This window comes from Typopeltis vanoorti, chromosome 23 (assembly GCF_054136105.1).
Source record: "Typopeltis vanoorti isolate ZY-2024b chromosome 23, IOZ_Tvanoo_1.0, whole genome shotgun sequence".
NCBI lineage: Eukaryota > Metazoa > Arthropoda > Arachnida > Uropygi > Thelyphonidae > Typopeltis > Typopeltis vanoorti.
The window spans coordinates 27,529,294-27,554,638 of NC_143571.1; the positions used below are offsets into that span (position 1 = coordinate 27,529,294).

General features: G+C 36.1%; 1 protein-coding gene across 1 annotated transcript in view; it reads right to left on the reverse strand.

Annotated features, from left to right (window-relative positions):
* Positions 1–25,345, reverse strand: part of LOC150093712 (centrosomal protein of 290 kDa-like) — a 462,999-nt gene that overhangs the window by 248,850 nt on the left and 188,804 nt on the right. The window contains exons 11-13 of the mRNA XM_090412505.1: positions 24,721–24,907; positions 14,405–14,478; positions 4,084–4,171 (exon numbers count right to left, since the gene is read on the reverse strand). Of these exons, the coding sequence (XP_090268631.1) occupies positions 4,084–4,171; positions 14,405–14,478; positions 24,721–24,907 (349 nt within the window). The remainder of the gene's footprint in view (positions 1–4,083; positions 4,172–14,404; positions 14,479–24,720; positions 24,908–25,345) is intronic.

Below are 25,345 nucleotides of genomic sequence, written 5' to 3' on the forward strand. Positions count from 1 at the left end.
TGTGAGTGCACAGAATGTCAAAATTTTACAGGATGATTTGGATAGTTTGGAGGACTGGGCTAGGAAAAATGGATGTCAGTTTAATGTGGCAAAGTATAAGGTTATGCACTTTGGGGTGAAAAGAATAGCAGCAGTATATCGCATTGGTGGAACCGTACTCCAGGAGATTGATGAGGCCAGGGATTTGGGAGTGTTGGTGGATAGGGAGTTGAAGTTTAGGGGACACATAGCAAAAGTGACTAAAACAGCTCACCAAATCACTTGGCTTATGAAAAATACTTTAACATGCAGAGACAAACAAGTTGTTGTTCCTCTGTATCGAGCCTTGATAAGACCCCATCTGGACTTCTGTGCCCAGTTATGGGCACCAGGGTTTCTTCGTGATGGGGAGGAAGTAGAGAGGGTCCAGAGACGAGTGACCAAGATGATAGCAGGTCTGTGGAATGAACCTTATGAGAATAGGTTGAGGATTTGTGGGTTGCAGAAATTGGACGATAGGCAAAGGAGGGGTGATATGATTGAGACATTCAAATTACTGAAGGGTTTTTATAAGATTGATCCAGAAGATATTTTTGAAAATATGACTGGTGGTGGGAGGACTAGGAGCCATGCATGGAAGCTGGGCAAGAGCGTGGTTGACAAGGGTGTTAGAGCTAGGTTTTTTACTTGGAGAGTGGTGAATGAGTGGAATAAGCTTCCAGAGTCTGTTGTGGGTGCTACGACCGTGAATGAGTTCAAGGCAAGATATGATAGATACTGTGTGAATGTTGAATAGTTGTTCCAGACATGATGTTTGGGCCTCCCTTGATGAGTCTGTCGACTCCTTGGAGTTTCCCTTCATCAGGTATTCTTAAAGGAAGAGAATAGTAATAAACATTGAAGTATCTAAAAACTTGAAAATACAGGTAAAAAATCGCCACACATAGTTAATACATAAAAAACGTTGTATTTTTTCAAGTTGTTCTAACAGGCATGCCATTGTTTATTGCAAGTGTGCGTGCAGACTCACGTGAACGCCAATATTGAATAACTGCAGCATGGCTATCTGGGATGTTATAACTCAAATTGTTGTTTAAGTGGACAGGATTCAGAAGGATTTCCCTTGATTCTATAATTTTTCTCTCAAACACATCATCAGAGCGAAAAATATTTTCTGATCTATCCCAGCAAATGGAGTGGCTTTGTTGATCATCATTAGGATTATTTGAAAAAATTATTTGATTATTTGATATATATATATATATATATATTAATAGATCAGAAAATATTTTTCGCTCTGATGATGAGTTTGAGAAAAAAATTATAGAATCAAGGGAAATCCTTCTGAATCCTGTCCACTTAAACAACAATTTGAGTTATAACATCCCAGATAGCCATGCTGTAGTTATTCAATATTGGCGTTCACGTGAGTCTGCATGCACACTTGCAATAAACAATGGCACGCCTGTTAGAACAACTTGAAAAAATACAACGTTTTTTATGTATCAACTATGTGTGGCGATTTTTTACCTGTATTTTCAAGTTTTTAGATACTTCAATGTTTATTACTATTCTCTTCCTTTAAGAATACCTGATGAAGGCTATTATAAGCCGAAACTAGTTGTATTAATCTTATTAAATCTTTATAAGTAATCTCGGTTTTTAAGTCATTAAATCTATTGTTAAAATGTATCACAACAACCGAGTTGAAGCATATAATCACATCTATAGCCTAAATGACGAGGCATCTCTAATTAACATAAAAAGGAATTTTAAAAAAACATTGAAGAAAATAGACCTGAAAATAAACAGGTTAGTATTTCTCAAACGTTGTAAGTTCCATTCAGTTTTTCCTAAATTCATCTCTTTTCAAGAAAAAATAACAACGGAACGAAAAGAAATCTCTAAGTGTTATTCTTCACATTCATAAGTAAAGATCTGGGGAAGAGGAAATTGCATGTGTGATTTGTCCCACATGTCTTGACACTTGAGAAAAGAGGAGATTGAATCACATCTTGTCAGGACATTATTGCAATGACAGATGCAGACAAAAATTTCTTTGACCAAATCATGATGGGAAATTAGAGTTGGTGTTTCACATACAATCCCAAAACAAAGCAAAATAGTTCAGAATATGTTGGTAAGACATCACTCAAACCAAAGAGACCGAGATTCCAAAAGTTACACATCAAAACAATGTTGATAATTTTTTTTTTTTGATTCTCTAGGCATGGTGCACAAAGAATTCATACCAGAGAGGAGAAGAGTGAAGATGGAATTTTATAAAGATGTTAAGGATCATCTCCAGAAATGTATTCCAGTCACAAGATTTTTTCCTGTTGCACAATAACCTGCCCACTCATAAAGCTGCAAATGTGCATCAATTTTGACACATAGAAGTATCATTGTTCTTTATCACCTCCAGATTTGTCCCCTCTGGACTATTTCTGTTCATCAAGTTGAAAATGAAGCTGAAAGGACACCAATTTGCAGATGATCCAGCCATCCAAAATTTTGTAACCAATGAATTAAAGACAAATGAACAAGAGAATTTTCTGCAGCACTTCGAAAACCGTATGATCACACTTGTATAGATACCAATGATGGACTGTATTTAGAATAACAAATAAATTATCTTTCTCTCACTTGTTTTTGATTTTGTCCTAAAACTTATAGGCACACTGTGCCCATAAGTTTTAGGACAAAAATTATTGTATGTGTATGTACTAAAATTCAAAAGACATTAGCACATATGTTTCTGATGTATGAACATACAAATTCCACAACACAATCAATTTGCTTTTAGTTCAAAATATGAATTACTTAAATTAAAAATATCCTCAGCAAATGTACATTGTATTAAAGGATGATAAAACACATACTTTCCTCCACTTAGCCTTCATTCAAGTGAAGTGCAAAGACAATTAATAGCTAGATTTAAAAAATTCCATGGTCTCATCTAATTGCAAAGCATAGAATATACTTTCTCACCTTTTCTATAGTAATGGATTCAATATTGTCAGATATCACATATTCATTGAGAATGTTAAAAGACTATAAAAAACTATCAAATCCAAAATAACTTTCATTAAAAAAAATCCATGCATTTGACAACAGTTTTTGCACATGGGAAAATCAAATATTCTGCAATAGCACGGACTTATCCAGTTTTTTGCTATTTCACAGCCTATGCAATACCATCTTAATTTCTGAGTGATGTATACAATTCAATTAATAGATGTTTTGAGTTTTTGAAATTTCCAGCTTAAAAAAATCAACTGGCTTTTCTGTATAATTTTCATGTTTTGTTTCTAAATGATAAGAGAAGAAGGAAAGTTTCAAAATACTAATGGTGAGCACTTTTCTGCAAATGATGCACTGAATGGATAGTTTTCATCTCCAAGAAATGAAAACCAAATTTAATATAATTTTGCTAATTTTCTCTTTTTTAACATTCATTTTCAGAGGAATCTTTTGAACAGCTTCATGTATTATTTGCAAATTTTGACCAACTGAATGAATTTTAGGTTTTGTGAAGGTCATCTTGGGATGAATTTGAGGACTGATTTTCATTTCCATGCATTGACTCATATTTCAACATTGTTTTTTATAAATTGTAAACTTAAACCAATAGTCTATAATGATTTTTAAAGTTTAAAAATAATACAAATTCACATTAAAAACAATGTAATACTCTATAAACATTCGAATCCAACAGGGTAACATGAGGCACAGGTGCTAGAAACATTTACCTAAGTTTGTCTGACAGTGTGATACATATCGACACCCTTTCTCCCAACATGCCACTCAAGTCCTATCATGCATGTTCATTATTTAATTATGCATGACCCAAACCACAACTTAATTTAAATTTTGATATGAACTACATAAATTAATATTAAACCCCTTTTGTAGTTTACAAAAATATACCAATGTAAATCTAATCAATATCATTACAGAATGTTTAATAAGACCCCTCACTCTCTCAGAACACCTTTGTGAAACCTTGGGGTTCATGAATCACAGGTTTGGAACTATATGGGAAAGCACTGAAGATAACACTGAGAATCAATAACTTAAACTTTTCTATATTTTTAAACTTACTATTTTCATGCATTTTTCATGTTCAATATTATCTTCCACTGCTAAAGACTTCACCTCAGGAACTTGAGAAAGTGTATGAGGAAGGGAACTGGAGAACAAAACATTTGTTAATTTATCTATCTGACACTTTATCTAACTATAATATTAACAATGACAGAGTTAATGATAAACTTTATTATTATTATTACTATTAACATCAGGATTGCATGAAGCCAAAAGACTAGATGAATTAGTTAAAGACTATGTCTTTAATTAATTCATAGCACTGCACTCTCATTACATTCTCAGGCAATGCACTCCACAAACTACCACTCTCCATGCAAAGAACATTCTCTTCACTCTCTTGTTCACACTCTCCTTGTACACCTTCCAGAAATGGCCTCTCATTCTATCATTGTCTCCTTCTGCTCTATGAAAAATTTTCTTCCCATTAATCTGACAACAATCCCTCACTAACTTATATCTCTCAATCATATCTTTCTCCTCCTTCAATTCAAAAGCCTCTGCAAATTGCATTCCCTCAATCTGTCTTCATATAACACATTTGAGGTCTGCCACCAACTTAGTGAAACTTTTATCACTAGACCCTTTTATCACTATCTCTCTTTAAGAAACCCATTCTGACCATTATGGAGATTACTGCTATATTCCAACACCTTAACCACAATCTTACATATACAGATTGGCCCAGAATTTGCAGCCTTAGTCTTATCTTATCTTCCACTTTCATCAAGAGGAACAGTTTTATCTTCTTTCTACTCCTTTGAGAGTTGTCCTATTGGGCATGGATATCTGCCTTATTAACATCACTTTTACTTAACTCATCATATACATCCTACTCAATCACAATCAGTGCCTCCATCAGCAAAACCTCTACAATCAAGCTCTCATAAAGTCATATTTACAAGGATGAAATATCCTGATAAACTGCTCACTGAATACCTCAACTATACCCTCTGCAGCAGTTACTAATCTACCATTGTTATCTATTAACAACCTCCCATAATCATTCTTTCTTCTACTTGCCACATATCAAAAGAACTCTCTTTGTTAGCTAATTTTTGCTCATACTGCACTTTTGCTATAACTTTTTTTTTTTCAAATTTCCAGATTGCATGCTTAATCTCTTCACTCATCAATTTTACTCCTAACTTATTTAGCCTTATTTATGACTAGCTACATGATGATGTAGCTAGTCATAGAAATTTAATTTATATTCCTGACAAAGTTATTAGTTGGTTGGTAAAAAAAAGCAAAATGTAAAAGTTTTCACTATGTAGAATTATGAAATATAAACTACTATGTTACAGTACTTGCTTTAATTAGAATAAAATATCACTCGACATTTTAACCTTTATATCAAGGTCATCAACATCAGGAATACACACACACACACACACACACACACACACACACACACACACACACACACAAGCTACATCAAATTACACTAAAGTGAATTACAGAATACTCTGCATGATGATCCTAGCACAACTTCCTGCAGGAGTGGGGGGGGGGCTGTAATAATTATATACATAAATATACTGCCATTCAGGGACACTATATCAGTAGCTGCTGGTTAGGGTTTAGTTTCCTATAAATCTGTTTTGTTTTAAGCCCATTATCTTTATGGTTTGAGGACCAGTGCTTCAGCATCAGTTCTATTCTTCCTGGTTTCGATATCCAATATGTAGCATACATTATTGAAGAAAAAATGAAAGAGTTTGAGAACAGGAATCAAACCTTGGAGATTCATTGGCAAACTCTGAAGGAAACATTGATTGATTCTGCCAGAGGCATGTGGTGAAGTTGTCTGCAAGGATAAAAAAAATCAGAACTCCCTGGTGGACACAGGAAGTTAAAGAGGCAGTGAAGGAAAAGAAGAAAGCATATCAAAAGTTCCTGTCAAATAAGTCAGCTTGTGCTCTTAGAGAATACAGAGACAAATGCAAGAATGCTAAACACTGTGTAAAACTAGCTAAACAAAAGTCATGGGAGGACTTTGGCAAGAATATAGAAAATAAATATGAAGAAGGTGGCAAAATATTCTGGAGGTTGTTGAAGAAGCTTAGGAATGGAGGAAAGAGTGCTGTAAAAGGAGTTAGAGATGATAAAGGTGACATGAAAACGGGAGAAAAAGATATCCTTGAAGAATGGAGTAATTACTTTGAAAAACTTCTAAATGAAACAAGCAGTGATGACAGCACAGTGGTAAAAAACACTGACCAGGCATGCAGTCAGGAATACATATCCATACTTGAAGTAGAAAAACCCATCAAAGGCTTGAAATGTGGAAAGGCAGCAGGAGTAGATGATATTCGACCAGAAATGCTGAAGTATGGTGGTATAAGAGTCTTACAGTGGCTGCACTGCATAGTTCAGAAAGCCTGGACAGAGAGACGAATTCCCGATGATTGGAGTAGAGCTCTTATAGTACCCATATACAAAAAGGGAAATAAAACTGAATGTGAGAATTACAGAGGTATTTCCCTACCGAGTGTTTCTGGCAAGATCTATGCAAGTATACTTGAGAAACGGCTGAGAAGAATTGTGGAAGAAAAGCTTGGTGAAGAACAAGCTGGATTCAGGCCAAATAGAGGCTGTCAGGATCAGATCTTCACTTTACGACAAATAGTCGAGAAAGCATGGGAATATAACAGAGATCTGTATTCAAGTTTTATCGATTTGGAAAAGGCATATGACAAGGTGCCAAGAGAGAAGCTATTCAATACCCTGCAGTTATATGGTGTCAATGGAGCATTATATCAAGCAATGCTTAGTCTTTATTTGAGTTGTAAGTCAGCAGTTAGAATTGAAGGAAGTACAGGAAGATGGTTTAATGTTAAATCTGGTGTGAGACAAGGATGTACATTATCTATATGGATCACATTATGAAGGAAAGTGGTATCAAAAATGATATCAAAATTGGAGATGTTAATGTCAGCTCTTTGTTTTATGCGGATGATGTTATACTTCTAAATAAATCCTCTACAAGTCTGCAAGATTCTCTGACTAAATTGAATAGCTGTTGTAATAGATATGGTATGAAGGTCAGCAATAAAAAGACAAAGACAATGAAAATAGGCAGAATCATTGAAAATGTCAACTGTGTTGTGAATGGAGAACCTGTGGAACAAGTGAAACATTTCAGTTACTTAGGCACAATTTTTACTGAAGATGGTAAATTAAATATAGAAATAGACAACAGAATCAGCAAAGCTGGTATGGTAGGAAGTCAGTTGAATAAATTCATATGAAATAAGCGAGAAATTAGTCGGAACACTAAATTAGCTGTATACAAGACAGTGTTCAAACCAGTTTTAACTTATGGATCTGAGAGCTGGGTCAGAAGTAAAACACTTGACCAAAGACTAGAGACTGCAGATATGAGAGTCCTGATAAAGATTAGAGGCGTGAACAGATGGCATCAATGGGAATATCATATTAAAAATGAGGATATTAGGAAAGAACTTAACATTGTCAACATCCAGGAATGCATTAGCAGAGCTAATCTCAGGTGGTATGGTCACCTAAACAGAATGGGCGAAGAAAGATTAGCAAAACAAGCGTTCTCTGCCAGGTTGGCAGGAAAACGACCCAGAGGAAGACCAAGATATAGGTGGATTGATACGGTACAAAGTGCCTTAGACGATAGAAATATAAGATCTGATAATGTTGGAGTCTTGACAAGTAACAGACTGATTTGGAGGAAAATTGTAGATAGGAAGTTAGTAATGATGTAATTTTTTTCATGTAGTACTATCATATCCTGTACACCCCTTGAGGGTACATGGCAGGAATATGATGATGATGATGATATGTAGCATATTAATGCTAGGTGGATCTTTATTAATATTATTATGTGACACCTCCAGGGAGTCCAAAGACTCTTCGAGGGAGAGTGTGCCAACAGCATCGAACGATTGATCTCCTTCTAACTACTAACCACACTCGAACTTGCTTAACTTTTTGAGTGAGCCATTAGTAGCAGAGGCTCTATCAATCGATCGACCTATCTTATGTGGGATGCAGATGAACTTTTAAGCCATCACTCCTGATAAGATTGAATTGATGGATTATCAACTCAATGAATTTGTTTGAATTTGCATTATCAGTCCTTATATTGTACCTTCTTTCACTATGCGTTATTCCCGCTTCCTATGCAGGGTCCAGTTGTTACTTAGATGCGAATTCTTGTTAGTACCATTCATAACTGACCTGTCGCATAGCCTGCAGATGGAGGGGATATATTTTGGCTGTAGTAGCGTATGTTCACGGGGCCGTGCCTGCTTGCGGGATGAAAAACGCCAGATAAACTGGTGGAAAAAACCCTACTGCCTGCACCCAAGACCGGCTAACTTGGCTAAGGCTAAGGAAGATCCTGGGGTGCTTAAGGGTCAAAGCTATATAAATGAGAGGAGACCTCCACATAGCCTTTAAAGGAATGCGGAGAACCGACCAGGGCTTCTCACCTAATGTCCAATCCTCACCTTCTCGTGGTGCACCCTGTTGGGTATCTACTTTGATACTGAACGAACGAGGATGGGCTGGCAATTTGGGATTTAGCCGACCAAATTGTATTCTTATTGGTTAAACCAAAATAAAAAATGATGGTACAACATGACAAAATTTCATGCCGGCTGGGGCGTCGCCCGGTTAAACAAGGCCCCCGTTGTTTTCGCCAGGGAACCAGGGCGAACAACGAAAAGTCAGCTACTGGAACAAATCTGAAAACAAACCCCAACTCAACATCACCAGAGTTAAAGATCGGTACTATCAACGTAAGAAGCCTGAATGGCAAAGAAATGGAGCTAGCTGAGGAATTAGATAAGTACCAGATCGATATAATAGGGGTGACTGAAACAAAAAAGACCAAAACTGGTGAGATCTTTCTGAGCAATAAATACAAAATGTTATATTCAGGCAATAACAATCAAGGAAAAGAAGGAGTAGCCATAGTATTCAACACAAAATACGAGGTAATCTTCTTGAATGGCAGTCAGTCTCAAGTAGAGTAATGTGGGCAAATATGAGAATGGGGAACTGGACAATGAGACTTATTTGTGCCTATGGTCCCACAGAAGGTTCTACTAAGGTAGAAGTGGAGGAATTTTTTGAGGCTTTAGAAAAAGCAACTGACACAATGAAAAAGGAAAAGTTGGTCTTTGTTGGGGATCTAAATAGCACAGTAGGAAATGATTGTGAGACATACAAAAATATTTTGGGAAAATTTGGAGAAAAGAGCAAAGCTAATAATAATGGCAAATATCTGTTGGATTTCTGCTCAGGACATGGACTGGTTATTACTAACACCATGTTCCAATATGAAAATGTGCACAAATTCACATGGAGAGAAGAGGCTAGGAATAAGAAAAGTCTCATTGACTATGTTATTGTTGATAGTGATGTTTTCTGCCTGGTGCAGGACACCAGAGTGTACAGAGGATTTGAAATTGGAAGTGATCACTATTTAGTCTTGAGCAGGATAAAATTGAATTTCATATTGAAAAGAATAACATGTAAGAAAGTTTTAAAGCAAATAAAAGTTGAGCTGCTCTCAGATGTAAACTGTAGACTAAAATACAGAAATATTATTGAAAAGAAAATGAAAGAGTTTGAGAACAGGAATCAAACCTTGGAGATTCAGTGGCAAACTCTGAAGGAAACATTGATTGATTCTGCCAGAGAGGCATGTGGTGAGGTTTTGTGCAAAGATAAAAAAAATCAGAACTCCCTGGTGGACACAGGAAGTTAAAGAGGCAGTGAAGGAAAAGAAGAAAGCATATCAAAAGTTCCTGTCAAATAAGTCAGCTTGTGCTCTTAGAGAATACAGAGACAAATGCAAGAATGCTAAACACTGTGTAAAACTAGCTAAACAAAAGTCATGGGAGGACTTTGGCAAGAATATAGAAAATAAATATGAAGAAGGTGGCAAAATATTCTGGAGGTTGTTGAAGAAGCTTAGGAATGGAGGAAAGAGTGCTGTAAAAGGAGTTAGAGATGATAAAGGTGACATGAAAACGGGAGAAAAAGATATCCTTGAAGAATGGAGTAATTACTTTGAAAAACTTCTAAATGAAACAAGCAGTGATGACAGCACAGTGGTAAAAAACACTGACCAGACATGCAGTCAGGAATACATATCCATACTTGAAGTAGAAAAACCCATCAAAGGCTTGAAATGTGGAAAGGCAGCAGGAGTAGATGATATTCGACCAGAAATGCTGAAGTATGGTGGTATAAGAGTCTTACAGTGGCTGCACTGCATAGTTCAGAAAGCCTGGACAGAGAGACGAATTCCCGATGATTGGAGTAGAGCTCTTATAGTACCCATATACAAAAAGGGAAATAAAACTGAATGTGAGAATTACAGAGGTATTTCCCTACCGAGTGTTTCTGGCAAGATCTATGCAAGTATACTTGAGAAACGGCTGAGAAGAATTGTGGAAGAAAAGCTTGGTGAAGAACAAGCTGGATTCAGGCCAAATAGAGGCTGTCAGGATCAGATCTTCACTTTACGACAAATAGTCGAGAAAGCATGGGAATATAACAAAGATCTGTATTTAAGTTTTGTCGATTTGGAAAAGGCATATGACAAGGTGCCAAGAGAAAAGCTATTCAATACGCTGCAGTTATATGGTGTCAATAGGGCATTATATCAAGCAATACTTAGTCTTTATTTGAGTTGTGAGCCAGCAGTTAGAATTGAAGGAAGTACAGGAAGATGGTTTAATGTTAAATCTGGTGTGAGACAAGGATGTACATTATCCCCTCTGTTATTCATTATCTATATGGATCACATTATGAAGGAATGTGGTATTAAACCTGATATCAAAATTGGAGATGTTAATGTCAGCTCTTTGCTTTATGCGGATGATGTTATACTTCTAAATAAATCCGCTACAAGTCTGCAAGATTCTCTGACTAAATTGAATAGCTGTTGTAATAGATATGGTATGAAGGTCAGCAATAAAAAGACAAAGACAATGAAAATAGGGAGAATCATTGAAAATGTCAACTGTGTTGTGAATGGAGAACCTGTGGAACAAGTAAAATATTTCAGCTACTTAGGCACAATTTTTACTGAAGATGGTAAACTAAATATAGAAATAGACAACAGAATCAGCAAAGCTGGTATCGTGGGAAGTCAATTGAATAAATTCATATGGAATAAGAAAGAAATTAGTCGGAACACTAAATTAGCTGTATACAAGACTGTGTTCAAACCAATTTTAACTTATGGATCTGAGAGCTGGGTCAGAAGTAAAACACTTGACCAAAGACTAGAGACCGCAGATATAAGAGTCCTGAGAAAGATTAGAGGCGTGAACAGATGGCATCAATGGCAATATCATATTAAAAATGAGGATATTAGGAAAGAACTTGACATTGTCAGCATCCAGGAATGCGTTAGCAGAGCTAATCTCAGATGGTATGGTCACTTAAATAGAATGGGAGAGGAAAGATTAGCAAAACAAGTGTTCTCTGCCAGGTTGGCAGGAAAACGACCCAGAGGAAGACCAAGATATAGGTGGATTGATACGGTACAAAGTGCCTTAGACGATAGAAATATAAGATCTGATAATGTTGGAGTCTTGACAAGTAACAGACTGATTTGGAGGAAAATTGTAGATAGGAAGTTAGTAATGATGTAATTTTTTCATGTAGTACTGTCATATCCTGTACACCCCTTGAGGGTACATGGCAGGAATTTGATGATGATGATGATGATGATAAAGGAAGATCCTCAAATTCCTCATGTCTTCGACAGGAATTGAACTTGGGACACTCCTTCCCCAGTCATATATTTGCAAGGCGCAAAGCCACTAGGCTAACCATGCGGACTGTCCTTATAATGTACCAATTACTATAATTGGTACAAAATAAGGACTGATTGCTTTTGTAATCAATTCTGTAGCATGTTCAAACTGCATGATCAGAAAGTCATGATTTGCTATAATGAAGAAATCTGATAAATTGTGTTCCTCTTATCATTTTGGGATTGTTTTGCATTGTACTTGATATACACCTTAGTGAGCAAGAGAAGGAAGGGAATCCACAGAGGAGATAAGTATGTTAATTTTGTGGGTAGTTGAAATGTGGTCTTAATGTTGTATTTTTTTTGCAGTATTCTGTCTTTCTCCCCCCCCTCTCCAATATTTTCCAAACATAAGGAATGGCTATGGCCTTATTGTAATCTTTATTTCTGGCTGTATTTTTGTGAGGGATCAAGGTTTCGTTTATTACTATATTAAATCTATGAATAAATCCCACATATGTTATTTCTATTATCTAATGTCCTTGTAGTTTAGTTTCAAAGCTACTTAAGCTCTCGAAGAGACAAGTTCAAGATAGTTTCAATTTTACTATAACAGTAACAAATAAGTTTGAAATAAAGTAGAAAACACAAGAACCACTTAACTGAAAGACCAGTAAAGGGCATTTAAAGACTTAAAAAAGAAAAGATTTAGATTTATAATAAAATAAATACATAAACAAATTCTCTAATATGTCTTCATTCTCCAAAGAGACTAAGCTTTATAAAAATTTGTAGGTAGCAGATTTCAGTCTTTGATCATTGCCTATAGCTCAGTTCATTTCTGGGTCAGGAAATGGAAGGCAGTGTTTACCAAACCAAACTAGTATTTATTTGTATGTACCTATGCAAGTTGTATTGAAGTTTTGCTGAGCTGCATGATTAAAAATCTGGGGCTTATTCTGGGAGAAACTGCTCACTTGTGACAAAGAGTTCCTCTAACTATTTGTCAGTGTTAAGCCTGCTTTTAAATTTCATTGTTTAAGCCTAAAAGAAAATCAAGAACTGGTGAACACAACTACATATAAAATTTTGTCTAAATTTTGTCCTTTCATAATTTTGATTTGTTGACAGCATAAGTATAATCTGAGTACAAAATTAATGTTTATCACAAGCCTATTTCATGTTCCTCTAAATCTTTTTCCTGGATGAGCTTGGGAAACTTCGAAAACTAAACCTTGAAGAGTGGGTGGATGGATGGGGATTTTGAGTACAATGAAGCCATTATCACAGCAATATTTCAGTGATTCGACCAGTGGGTTTTGATATCAGGAAAGGGTTTAACATGGAAACCATGTTAAACCCTTTAACAAGTCACCAGATCATCAGTATTAAATGTAGTGACAAAAGACACAAGAGAATGGGACAGGCTGAGGGCAAGGCTTTCTGTAGAAAAGCAAGTGTAGATGCGAAAAATTCTTAATTCTTCGGAATTATCTAGAATTCTAACAGATAAGTGAACATTTAGCATTAGGTCAAATGCTAAGAGGAAATTCTCAACATCTCATCCAGCTTGGTCAGTAAAATTTGAAAAAGAAAGCTGACAAGAGTTGTGAACATTAGATTCTTCAATAGAGATGATTTCATTGTTGTAATAGTGGTTAGAATGCAGAAAATCAGTTTCAAGGATATCATCCTCAATGCATAATGTTCTGCACTGAATTAAAAATTCTACAAAGCTGGAGTGATTAGCAAAATGCAAAAAGAGAACAGAAAGTAAAGAAATTTTGAGCTAGAGAGGAATAAAAAAACATGTTTATGGCAGAGAACATTGTACATGTTTTGCATTTTGGACACAAATGGTTGTTTTAGTGGATTTTTGTTGCTTTCATATTCGTTCGGTTAGAAGTTTTTTTTTTTTTTTTGTATATTGTGTGTTAATACGTATATTATATATACTTATTAACACACAGTCTTTCATTTGTTTGTATTCTCTGATAAATTTGTCTGTTTTGCTAGACAGGAACATGATGTTTATGAAACCCAATAAAAATCGATTTATCAAAACAGACAAGTAAAAACAAAGAAAGGATAAAAATCTTTCTTGAATCTGATTCATGTGTCAATCAGAATATTTGGCAAATGCACAAAATGACAAATTACTTTTGCATAAAAGTAATGATAATCTGAATTGCCTTATTCCTGTTTAGTTTTTACACATATCTATAAAGCTTCATTGCAGAGAATGGCAATATCACCTATGAACAACATATATAATATGACTGATAGCTTGAGAGAGAGATCTCACACACCACACAGTGAATGTAATGTCTTGATGTCACAGTTAGTATTATAGCTTAAAGCAAAAAAAAAAAAAAATTATGTATGCTGTGGAAGTTTGTGATCCGTCTGAGTTAAATTTCTAAAATTGCGCTGAATTCAATCAAGATGAGGCTTAAAATTATAAAAATTTCAAACAGCAAGTCATTTTTAATTACTTTCCATTGAGAATGAATCAAAAGATTATAGAGTGATAAAATAAATAAATAAATAAATAATATATACCTTTCCTGATTTGATCTTGCTAATTGAGCAAGTTGCTGTTTTAATTCAATTTTCTCTTCTTCTAATTTCTCAATCTAAATATAGAATAACCAAAAAGTATTTATATTAAGAAAAAAATATTTATCAAAATGTCAAAACCTAATAAGAGATTGCCAGTCACTTGAAAAAATAGTTACTTCACCATTAAATCATCAAATCAATTTCATCATTAACCTCCCTACCAGCCGAGGTGGATGAAATAGTGAGAACAAATTGCACTTCTTATCCATGTTATTCAATGGGTGTTACAGAATCGTATTCAGATTCAGATTCTTCCTTTAACCCCCAGCCGGCCATGATGTCAATAGACGTCATGGCCGGCTGGGGGTTAAAGGAAGAATATTTGGTAAATTTCAAACTTCAATAAACAGTAGCATGGAATTTAACAAATCCCATGCAATTATATGTAAAACTGTGAAAATGTGATGAATTAATTCTTCAGATATCTATATCAAAGAACAAGTCATTATTTCAGTGCAATTAATTTTGCTTCCATCAGCAGGACATAAATCCCACATGATGCTCTGCACTAGACTTTGAAGTTTGCGGATCCACTACAAAAATATCATCATGTATTATTATCATCAACAAGACCAGCCACAGCATGGAATTGAACATATGTTCCATACCCGAAACGACACACTGTCAGATTAATTCTTAAGATACATCTGTGCCAAAATAACTTGTGAAAATTTCATAGAATGCTCCTGGCCAAGCTTTACACTTTGCAGAAACAAACAGATAAATTGCCAGTTGCATTCAATCCTATACTCAAGATCCACTGCCACATTTGGGAATTAACAAAGTAATACATTCACACAGCCTTTCATACTTCAAAAGGGAGAATAGCATATGTTCACTAAGAAGAACATCAAAATGTTACTTACCAGAATTTTAAACAAGTCAGTCATGCTGAGCACGTTATCTCTTCTAATCACAAAGTCATGGAATAGCAAAGAAGTCCTCTACAGAAACTACTTTCTACTTACCAGGAATCAACAAGAGCAATCTTGCTGAACAAAAAAAATACACCAGGTCACAGAGTTTAGTGGAATGAAAGAATCATTTTTTTTTTAAAAAAAAGCAACTTTGTTTGGGAAAGGATACACTGTGAAGTTGTTCAACACAAATGAATTCAAACTTTTCCAGTTTTGGAAGATGATTTCAGGAAAAACTGCATTATTTTCAAATAAATGAATTGAAAGTTTCCCAGTGTTGGAGATGATTGCAGGAAAAATTTGCATTATTTTCAAATTATGTATTTTTCCTTTTAATAAAAATATATTTATCCTGTCTTAACCACTCTACTCTAACAGATTATAATATGAACTTAGATCAAGCTCATTTAAAAATTTTCAGGATGGGGAGTGGGGTTGATTAGTGGTTGTAGTGTAACTCTCATGGGTGCCTGCATAAATGCTCGTGTACATTCATCCAAATAGTTTCTGTTTTTCTGACTTTCTGCATCGACACAATGCTTTCGTGAGACACCTAACTCTGAATCCATTAAGTGTAATCCATAGGTCTATGAATTGTACACCTATGGACTGAATGAGGTTATCCTCTGTAAGTATAAGCGTGAGATTGTGTGCACATGTAAAGCGTAAGGTTATGTGTACATGTAAGCACACTACTTCTTTCATGATGTCCTCTTTGTTCTCCTAATCTTCTACTACTGCCCTTTCAATAATATCATTAATACTAACATTTTCCCAAATTTTGTCACTATGCTCTACTTTGCTATCAAGTGTTTTACTTACTCTATGTAAATTGCATTCACTCTCAAAACGCTTCCTACATATTCATTGACCAGTTCTCACTTTCCTTCCATAAATCTTTCACCTTTCAACAAATACATCTCATACAAACTCTGCACCATGCAAAATCTTGCATATCAAGCTGCCCAACAAAGATGCCTTAATCAACTTTGTTCTATTACACATTGGCACCATACTGACAATATCTACGCTAATAAAAAATATTCAATTTTTTCTTAAAAGCTAAACAACTTAATTTATCACACTCATAAAAAATCAAGCCACAACAAATTAACCTATTATTAACTAAATCAAAAAATGACTTATCTGTCTACACTGTTCTAATCACATGCTCTGCACGTATCATCCTCTACTGGACCCAATTGTTCTATCATATCCCCTCATTCTATTTCTTAAACTTTCAAGACCATATTCCCTAAATCTATCCTCATATGCACACTCTCATAGGCCAGTTACATCTTGTCATCCACTTCTAGATCCTTTCAAATGTCTCTCCATGTGTTCAACAGTCCTAAGGTATCTTATCCAAGGCTTGAAAACTGGAAAAATAACTTTCATTTTTTTCTTATATGTTAACGCTCCTTTCAACAGTACGCTTATCCAATGCTGACTGAACCAATGTGGTCTCTAAACATGGACTCACTATCTGCTATAATCCCCAGTGTTGAGCTTCACTGACTGCTTGTAGCAAAATTCCAAATCCAGCAATTCAGAAAAAAATGATGGATTGAACTCGAATGGATTTGGTGACAGATGTCTGGAGAAAGTGTTGTTCGGTGAAAGTTTAGAAGCACAAAATTAGTGAAACAGGAATTACAGGAAAAAAATATTTGTGGAAAATTTGGAGAAAAGAGCAAAGCTAATAATAATGGTAAATACCTGCTGGATTTCTGCTCAGGACATGGACTGGTTATTACTAGCACCAAGTTCCAACATAAAAATGTAAACAAATTCACATGGAGAGAAGAGGCAAGGAATAAGAAAAGTCTCATTGACTATGTTATTGTTGATAATGATGTTTTTTCATATAGCACTGTACATCGGCTTGCGGACATGTACACCGCTATGCATTATGGGAGATACTGAGACAAGGAATGGAATTGAGGGCTTGATCCACCTTTGCTGTGAGTTACCCGGTGTTGTACTACCTTATCGCAGTCCTGAAGATATTTTCGGGTGCAACTTTGTTTGCTCACACTTGGATAAAGGATCAAACTAAATTTATTATATTAAATATACAAGAAGACAACAGAATCAACAAAGCTGGTATGGGTGGAAGTCAACTGAATAAATTTATATGGAATAAGAGAGAAATTAGTCAAAACACTAAATTAGCTGTATACAAGACAGTATTCAAGCCAATTTTAACTTATGGATTTCAGAGATGGGTTAGAAATAAAACACTTGATCAAAGACTAGAGACCGCAGATATGAGAGTCCTGAGAAATATTGGGGGGGGGTGAACAGATAGCATCAATGGTAATATCATATTAAAAATCAAGATATTTGGAAACAACTTGACACCGTTAGCATTCCAGGGGATGTGTTAGCAGAGCTAATCTCAGGTGGTATGGTCATCACTTAAACAGAATGGGAGAGGAAAGATTAGCAAAACAAGTATTATTATTATTATTATTAAACAAGACCTCATGGAGTCAAAGACTCATCTAGGAGGTCCTTTTATCTCACACACATCTCATCATACCGCATCTTAAACACATTCAAACTCCTTGCAGACACCACACTCTCAGGCAAGGTATTCCAATCACTCACAACTCTGCACGAAAAAAACCTGCCTCTCACTCCCCTACTCACACCCTCTTTATACAGTTTCCAGGGATGACCTCTGGTTCTCCCCTGATCTCCCACTATTCTCTGTAGAACTTCTCCACCATTGATCCTATAACAACCCCTTACCAACTTGTAGGTCTCTATCATATCTCCCCTCTTCCTTCTCTCCACTAGACTCTGCAAATTACATCTTTTCAATCTTTCCTCATACTCGACATTCCAGAGGTAAGAAACTACCTTAGTCAGTCGCCTTTGGACCCTTTCCAACATCTCTTCATCCTTCTGAAAACCAGGTGACCAAATCTGGGCACAATAGTCCATGTGTGGCCTAATCAAAGCCTTATACAATGGAACAAGAATCTCCCTACTTCTACACGTCAGTGTCCTCCGCATTATTCCCAGAAGTCTTTGTGTTGTCTTCACAATTTTGGCGATGTGTCCCCTAAATTTTAGATCCTTATCCACTATCACCCCAGATCTCTTATTTCCTCTACTTCCAACAATATATTCTCACCAAGCATAAATTCTGCATCCCATCTTTGTTTTCCAAATTTTAAAACCTTACATTTTGCAACATTGAACTCACATCCCCATTTGCTTGCCCAATCACTCAATTTATTCAAGTCTTCTTGTAAGGCCACAACATCTTCATTACTCTTTATGGTTCGTCCCAACTTTGCATCATCTGCAAACAACTGAATATCTCCATCCAAATCTTCGCCAATATCATTAATACACAAGTTAAATAGTAATGGCCCTAAAACAGATCCCTGAGGCTTTCTACTAGTGACTTTCCTTTTCCTGGATATTGCACCCCCATACACAACTTGTTGATACCTATCAGATAGCCAGTCTCCAATCCAATGCACTAATCTAATATCCAACCCCATCTGCTCTAGTTTGACTGTCAACTTTTCATGAGGTACTCTATCAAAAGCTTTTGCGAAATCCAAGTATATTACTGTGTATCCTTCTCCTCTGTCCAAGGAAGCAGTCACTTTGTTGTAATAAGTAAGTAGATTACTAAAACATGACCTCCCTTTAGCAAATCCATGCTGTCCATCAAAGATTATACCATTGTTGTCCACCCAACTCTGGATCCTAGTTCTCACAAGCTTCTCCAACAACTTAACCACAACACCTGACACACAGATAGGCCTATAGTTTGATGCTTGAGTTCGATCACCTCCTTAATGAAGTGGCACAATCTTGTCCTCCTTCCACTCTTTAGGGACTTGACCAAGTGCAAGACTTATATTAAAAAAATATGTCAAGGCAGGTGTCAACTCTCTGGCACATTCCTTCAGAATACGCGGTGATATATTATCAAGTCCCACAGCCTTATTTACATCTAGTTTACTCAACTCCCCAAACACCTCTTGCTCACTTACAGTCAGTCTCTCCTCCCCATCATCAACTGCTCTTAATCTCTCCATGAAGTCACATTCACAAGATTGAAAGATCTTTATGAACTGCTCATTAAGTATCTCCACCACACATTCCGCAACAGCTGTCTTTATACCATTTCCTCCAATCAATGTCATCCTTCCATAATCATTCTTTCTTTTGCTGGCTACATATCGAAAGAACTCCCTAGGATTCTTTTTGGCTTCATTAGCTAACTGCTGTTCATACCTCTCTTTAGCTACTCTCACCAACCAAGTCACCCTCCTTGCCTGGTCTTTGTAGACCTCATGAAATTGGTTACTTCCACTTCTCTTATGCTGCCTCCACAATGCCCTTTTTCTCTGTATTGCATGCTTAATCTCTTTATGCATCCATCTCACACCTACCTTATTTAACCTTCTCACCCATGGTATACATTTAGACATTGCATCTACTAAATATTTTTTGAAAATCCCCCAAGCTGCATTGATCTCTTTTCCAGCTAACTCCTCATTCCATGCTACACCTGCAAGCTGTCTCCTGAGCTCTTCATAATCAACCCCCCCCCTTGTAGTTCCACATATACCCTTTTTTCACAGGGGTCCTTGCACTGCTGGCAACCACCCAAGTAATCACCTCATGGTCACTTTCACTAATTGGTGGATGATTTGATACCTCATTGATAATTACATCCTCCGATGAGATGACCAAATCCAACGCTCTTAATCCTCTTGTGCCCTCTGTTACATACTGTCTGAGGTAGTTATCCCTCAAAAACTCAAGAAACTCATTTTCTTTACTTCCAGTTGCTATCTCTTCATTCCAGTCTATATTGCCATAATTAAAATCACCCATAAAGATCACCTTTTTCTTATTTGCTTTGCTTATTTGACTATACATTTCACTATCACCACCATCCACATTACCAGGTCTATAACAACATCCCACCAAGTATTTGATTCTATTCACCTCTATCTCACACCATACTGCCTCAAAACCACTGGCCCCATTTCCCTCTTGCATCTCTACCTTGTATGGACATAACTCTTTCTCTATCATCAATAGCACTCCCCCTCCCTTTTAACCCTTCTATCCTCACGAAACACATCATACCTTTCCATCTCTATTCCTGTCAGGATGTCATCCTCATCTAACCATGTCTCACTTATTCCGACAATCTCTGGGTGCACAGACGTAATTAGTGCAACCATTTCATCCGCCTTGTTTCTTATACTTCTAGCATTGGTATACAAACACAACAACTCATTTCTGGATCTACAGCTAGTTCCACTGATACCACTCACTCAATGTGATCTCTCCATGCTGGACTGGGGCCATTTCTCTTTCTGCTTCTTCATTTTAGAACCCTTTGCAATTCCATCTGTTTCCTTTTGATCCCTGATCATCCCATTACTTTCCTGCCTACACATGCTCTCACCCCCTCTTGGAGCATCCACCTTTCTCACGCTGTGTATCCCTGTCCACCCTGAGCCTCCCCGTTTCCCTGCTCCTCTTACACACCCATTCTCTCATTTTCTATACTCATACCACTCACTTCCCCATTCATTTCCACTTCTTCAATCTCTCCTGTCTTACTCTCCTGCTCTTCCACATCACTCCCCTCTCGATATGATTCATTCTCTCTATTCACTTCTCCACTTTCCAGCAGCAGTCTCTCCAAGCGACTCACACCATAACCACTCAAATGCAGTCCATCGCTCCCATACAGCTCACTTCGTCCCTCAAACTCATTCCACACATTAACAAACTGTACTCCCATCTCCTCACACATTTCAGCCAGAATATCATTCATAATCCTTGCTCTCTGCCTCATTTTACCACAATCATACCTAGGCAACACACTGACTACCCTTCCTGTCACACTATTCTCCTTTATCTTTCCAAGCAGTCTCCTGACATTCATTTTGACATGCTCTTTGTTCTCTCTCAAATCATTTGTACCAATTAATACAATTAACTCTTTTGCTCGTTCCCGCCTCACATTCAATGCCTCAATCACTCTACTCATTTTTCCCGCCTGGAAAACATACCTTGTGCATTTTATCCTCTAGCACACCTTTAATAATGGAGTCGCCATACAACGCCACTCGCTCATCTTTCATTAACTCTTTCATGCCATCATGATTTATTTTAATAGTTTTTAACCTGAATTCTCTTAATTTCATTCCGCATCCATTTCATTTCTTGCTTCATCCAATCCAATTCACCTTCCGAACCTCGCGACACATTCTCTCTATCATTAAATCTTTCTAACTGTCGACCCCCTCTTCTCACTTTCCCTCTCATTCATCCTTCTTTGTTTCCGTACTTTCGGTCCAACATACGTCCAACTTTCACTATCATTCTTCTCACTTTCACTCTCACATATCTTTCTTTGTTTCCGTACTTTCGGACTAACATGCGTCCAACTTTCGCTATCATTCTTCTCACTTTTACTGTCATTCATCTTTCTTTGGTTCAGTACTTTCGTTCCAACATGCGTCCAACTTTCGCCATCATTCATTCTTTTTTCGCTATCATTCATTCTTTCGATTTTTTTTACTTGCGATTTCTGCATCACGCCATTTCTACTTTCATTCGTTCTCTCAATTTCGTTTCTTTCCGCCTGACTTTCGTCCTTTTTAACATCCGTTACAGTTGTCAAATCGCTCTTTTTCTTTTTTCCTGATTTTTTAACATTTTTTCGCCTGTCTTTCTCACCATCCTTCTCTTTCAAACATGCACTCGCAACACAATCGGTACTAGCACTTTCTGTCATCAATTTCATATTCGCATTCATCAATTCCTCGTTCAGGTCACATTTCGCACACACCCTTCTTCCATCCGCATTAAACATCCACAAATCATTTATGTAATCGAAGGAATACATATAACAGACCTCACACTTAACGAAACGACTGAAATCTAAATTAAAATCATGGAATGACAATGCCGCTGCCATTTTTTTTTTTTTTCTGCAGGTTACTAGGTCTAATATTAACGATTTCGTATTTAGTTTAGGCAAGGAAAAAACCCCACACTAATAATATCGGTAGCGTACAACATTTACAGCCGCTCTTACTTAAACAATTACGCATATGCACTTAATTATTCCTAGTAAAACTTATCTGAATCAGGAGCTCTTCAAAACACGTCCGTAGCGCTTGACCCACTAGCGCCCTCGTCTGCCAGGTAGAGAGAAATTAGTCAAGTATTCTCTGTCAAGTATTCTCAAGTCACAGTATTCTCTGCCAGGTAGAGAGAAATTAGTCAAAACACTAAATTAGCTGTATACAAGAGAGTGTATCAAGTCAATTTTATGTTATGGATCCAAGAGATGTGTTAGAAATAAAACACTTGACCAAAGGCTATAGACTGCAGATATGAGAGTCCTGAGAAAGATTAGGGGTGTAAACAGATGGCATCAATGGCAATATCATATTAAAAATGAAGATATTAGGACTTAACTTGATACTATTAGCATCCAGGAATGTGTTAGCAGAGCTAATCTCAGGAAAAAGACCCAGAGGAAGACCAAGATATAGGTGGAATGATACAGTAAAAAGTGCCTTTGAAGACAGAAATATAAGATCTGATAATGTTGGAGTCTTGACAGGTAACAGATTGATTTGGAGGAAAATTGTAGATAGGAAGTTAGTGGTGATGTAAGTTTATCATGTAGTACTATTATATCCTGATACATCCCTTGAGACATGTCAGGAATTTGATTTTGATGGAGGAATTACAGAAGGAAAGGAAAATGCAGGTCAGGTGGGCGAGTATGCAGACATCTTTTAAAGAATGAGTATAAGAATAATCAAAATAATTCTGAACCTAGTTGAGATTTCAAGTTTCAAATTTGCATGATACAGTTGATACCATGGATAAAGGTAAAGAGTTCTTAGAAATGGAAAATGTAGTGAGTCCAAAAATTATAGGCACCAGTGAGGCCCAACTTACAGAGGATATTTTTTACAGGAACAGAATGTGGTGGTTTAGTAATTCAAGGAGAGAGAAGGAAATAAAGTATCACTAATGACTTCAGGGAATTAAATGCAGTCAGAGTAAAAATCTCTAAGGATATTTGGAGTTGAAAAACTCAAATTCCTGACAGGAGAATAAATTTCATACAGGAAATGGATTCAAGACTGCTTGGTTTGAGATAAAGGTTAACAAGACAAAATACAAAATTCGGTACTCCCAAAGATGAGGTTATCTGAAGAGAACCATGAACTACATACAAAGATAAATCTAATGGATACAAGCAGGATAGCAATGCCCTGACTTAGTTGTTCAACTTGAGTCTCAGCACATAACACTAGGAACCTCTACAGAGAATCGCATAACTTTGCTAAAGGTAAATTTTTCCTTTAGAAATCTGCTCATGCTCATAGGCAAACTTAGTAAGATAAATAAATTTGTGACATTGAGAGGGAAAGTGGCTGACTAGCAGATATCATCACTCTCCTTCTCTTGTCTAAGAGAAGGAGAGTGATATGAAAGTCTCAAAATCAACATCCTCACATACTAATGACGATGGTGGAGTGTAGGCACCATGGTTACTACTGCTACAGTAAATGATAATGAATACTTCATTGTGAATTATTTAATCCAAATTGTTTTCCTCTTGGAGTTAATAAAGGAACATTGACACTCATAGTGAAAGCATCTTGACTCCATAGAAGGTAAAAGCAGTAATAAGAATAACATAGGCCAATGAAAATTATTTTGTTAATGCAAAACATTTGAATGAAATCACTTGCATATGATATTGCCATTCCCTCCTCCTTCAGTTTTATATATTTCATTAGTACTTAGTAAATGAATTATCTTTTATTGTACAAAATATTTCATTTTTTATTATGTAATAATAAGATATCATATAATTACTTTTATGAATATAATTATGTTGATTAATTTTATGAGATCATTTTTTCGCAATGCAAATTTAGAGATAATCAACTTACACATGTTCAAGTGACATCAGGTGCCTATTCACCAAACCTGATAACACAAATTTTAGCATACTACCAAGGAAATGACATCAATGCACACATGGTATAAAACTTTGCTTTGGTCACAGAACAAAAAAGATTATAGAAAACAAAAGAATGTCATTTTAAGAATTAGGAAGCTTTCAAGAGAGTAAATGAATTTCATATTACAATCATATGACATCTTTCTGGTATTTTCAAAAAGTCTCAGCCATCTTTACTGACTACAGTATTCTATTTGCATGCCAACCCATGAATTTTTCCATTGAGAATTATTTTGATAACTCCTATACATATACAACATATCATTAATAAAAATTAACCTTACCTCCTCTCGTAATTGAAAATTCAATGTTTTTTCTTTTAAGCGCTGAGCACTGTACTTGGTCCTCATAAACTCCGATGGCTGCTGCAAATCAATTCCTAATTTTGTTTTTAATGCATCATTTTCTGCTAATAAATGGTTAACTGCCAAATCTGAATTATTGATCTGCTGAGTTAACTCTTCTATATGCCTATTAAAATACAATGATTTGAAACTGTATATATACAATGAAGGCTGTATATATAAAAACATAAAATAAAGTACTGCATCATTATAATCGCCAAATTCTTGACATATATATACACACTCTGGGGGGGGGGGGTTACAGGATATTATAACTGCATTACAAGAAAAAAATTACACCATTACTAACTTTTTCCTGCAATACTATTATAATTTTTATTGTATCAATCTATCTACATCTTGGTCTTCCTCTTTGTCTTTTTTTTTTCTGCCAATGTGGCAAAGAACACTTGTTTTGCTAATCTTTCCTCCTCCATTTTCTATTTAAGTGACCATACCATCTTAGATTGGCTCTGCTAACATATTCTTGAATGCTAACAAAAGAAAGTTCTTTTTCTTTCCAAATATCCTCATTTTTAATATGATACTACCATTGATGCCATCT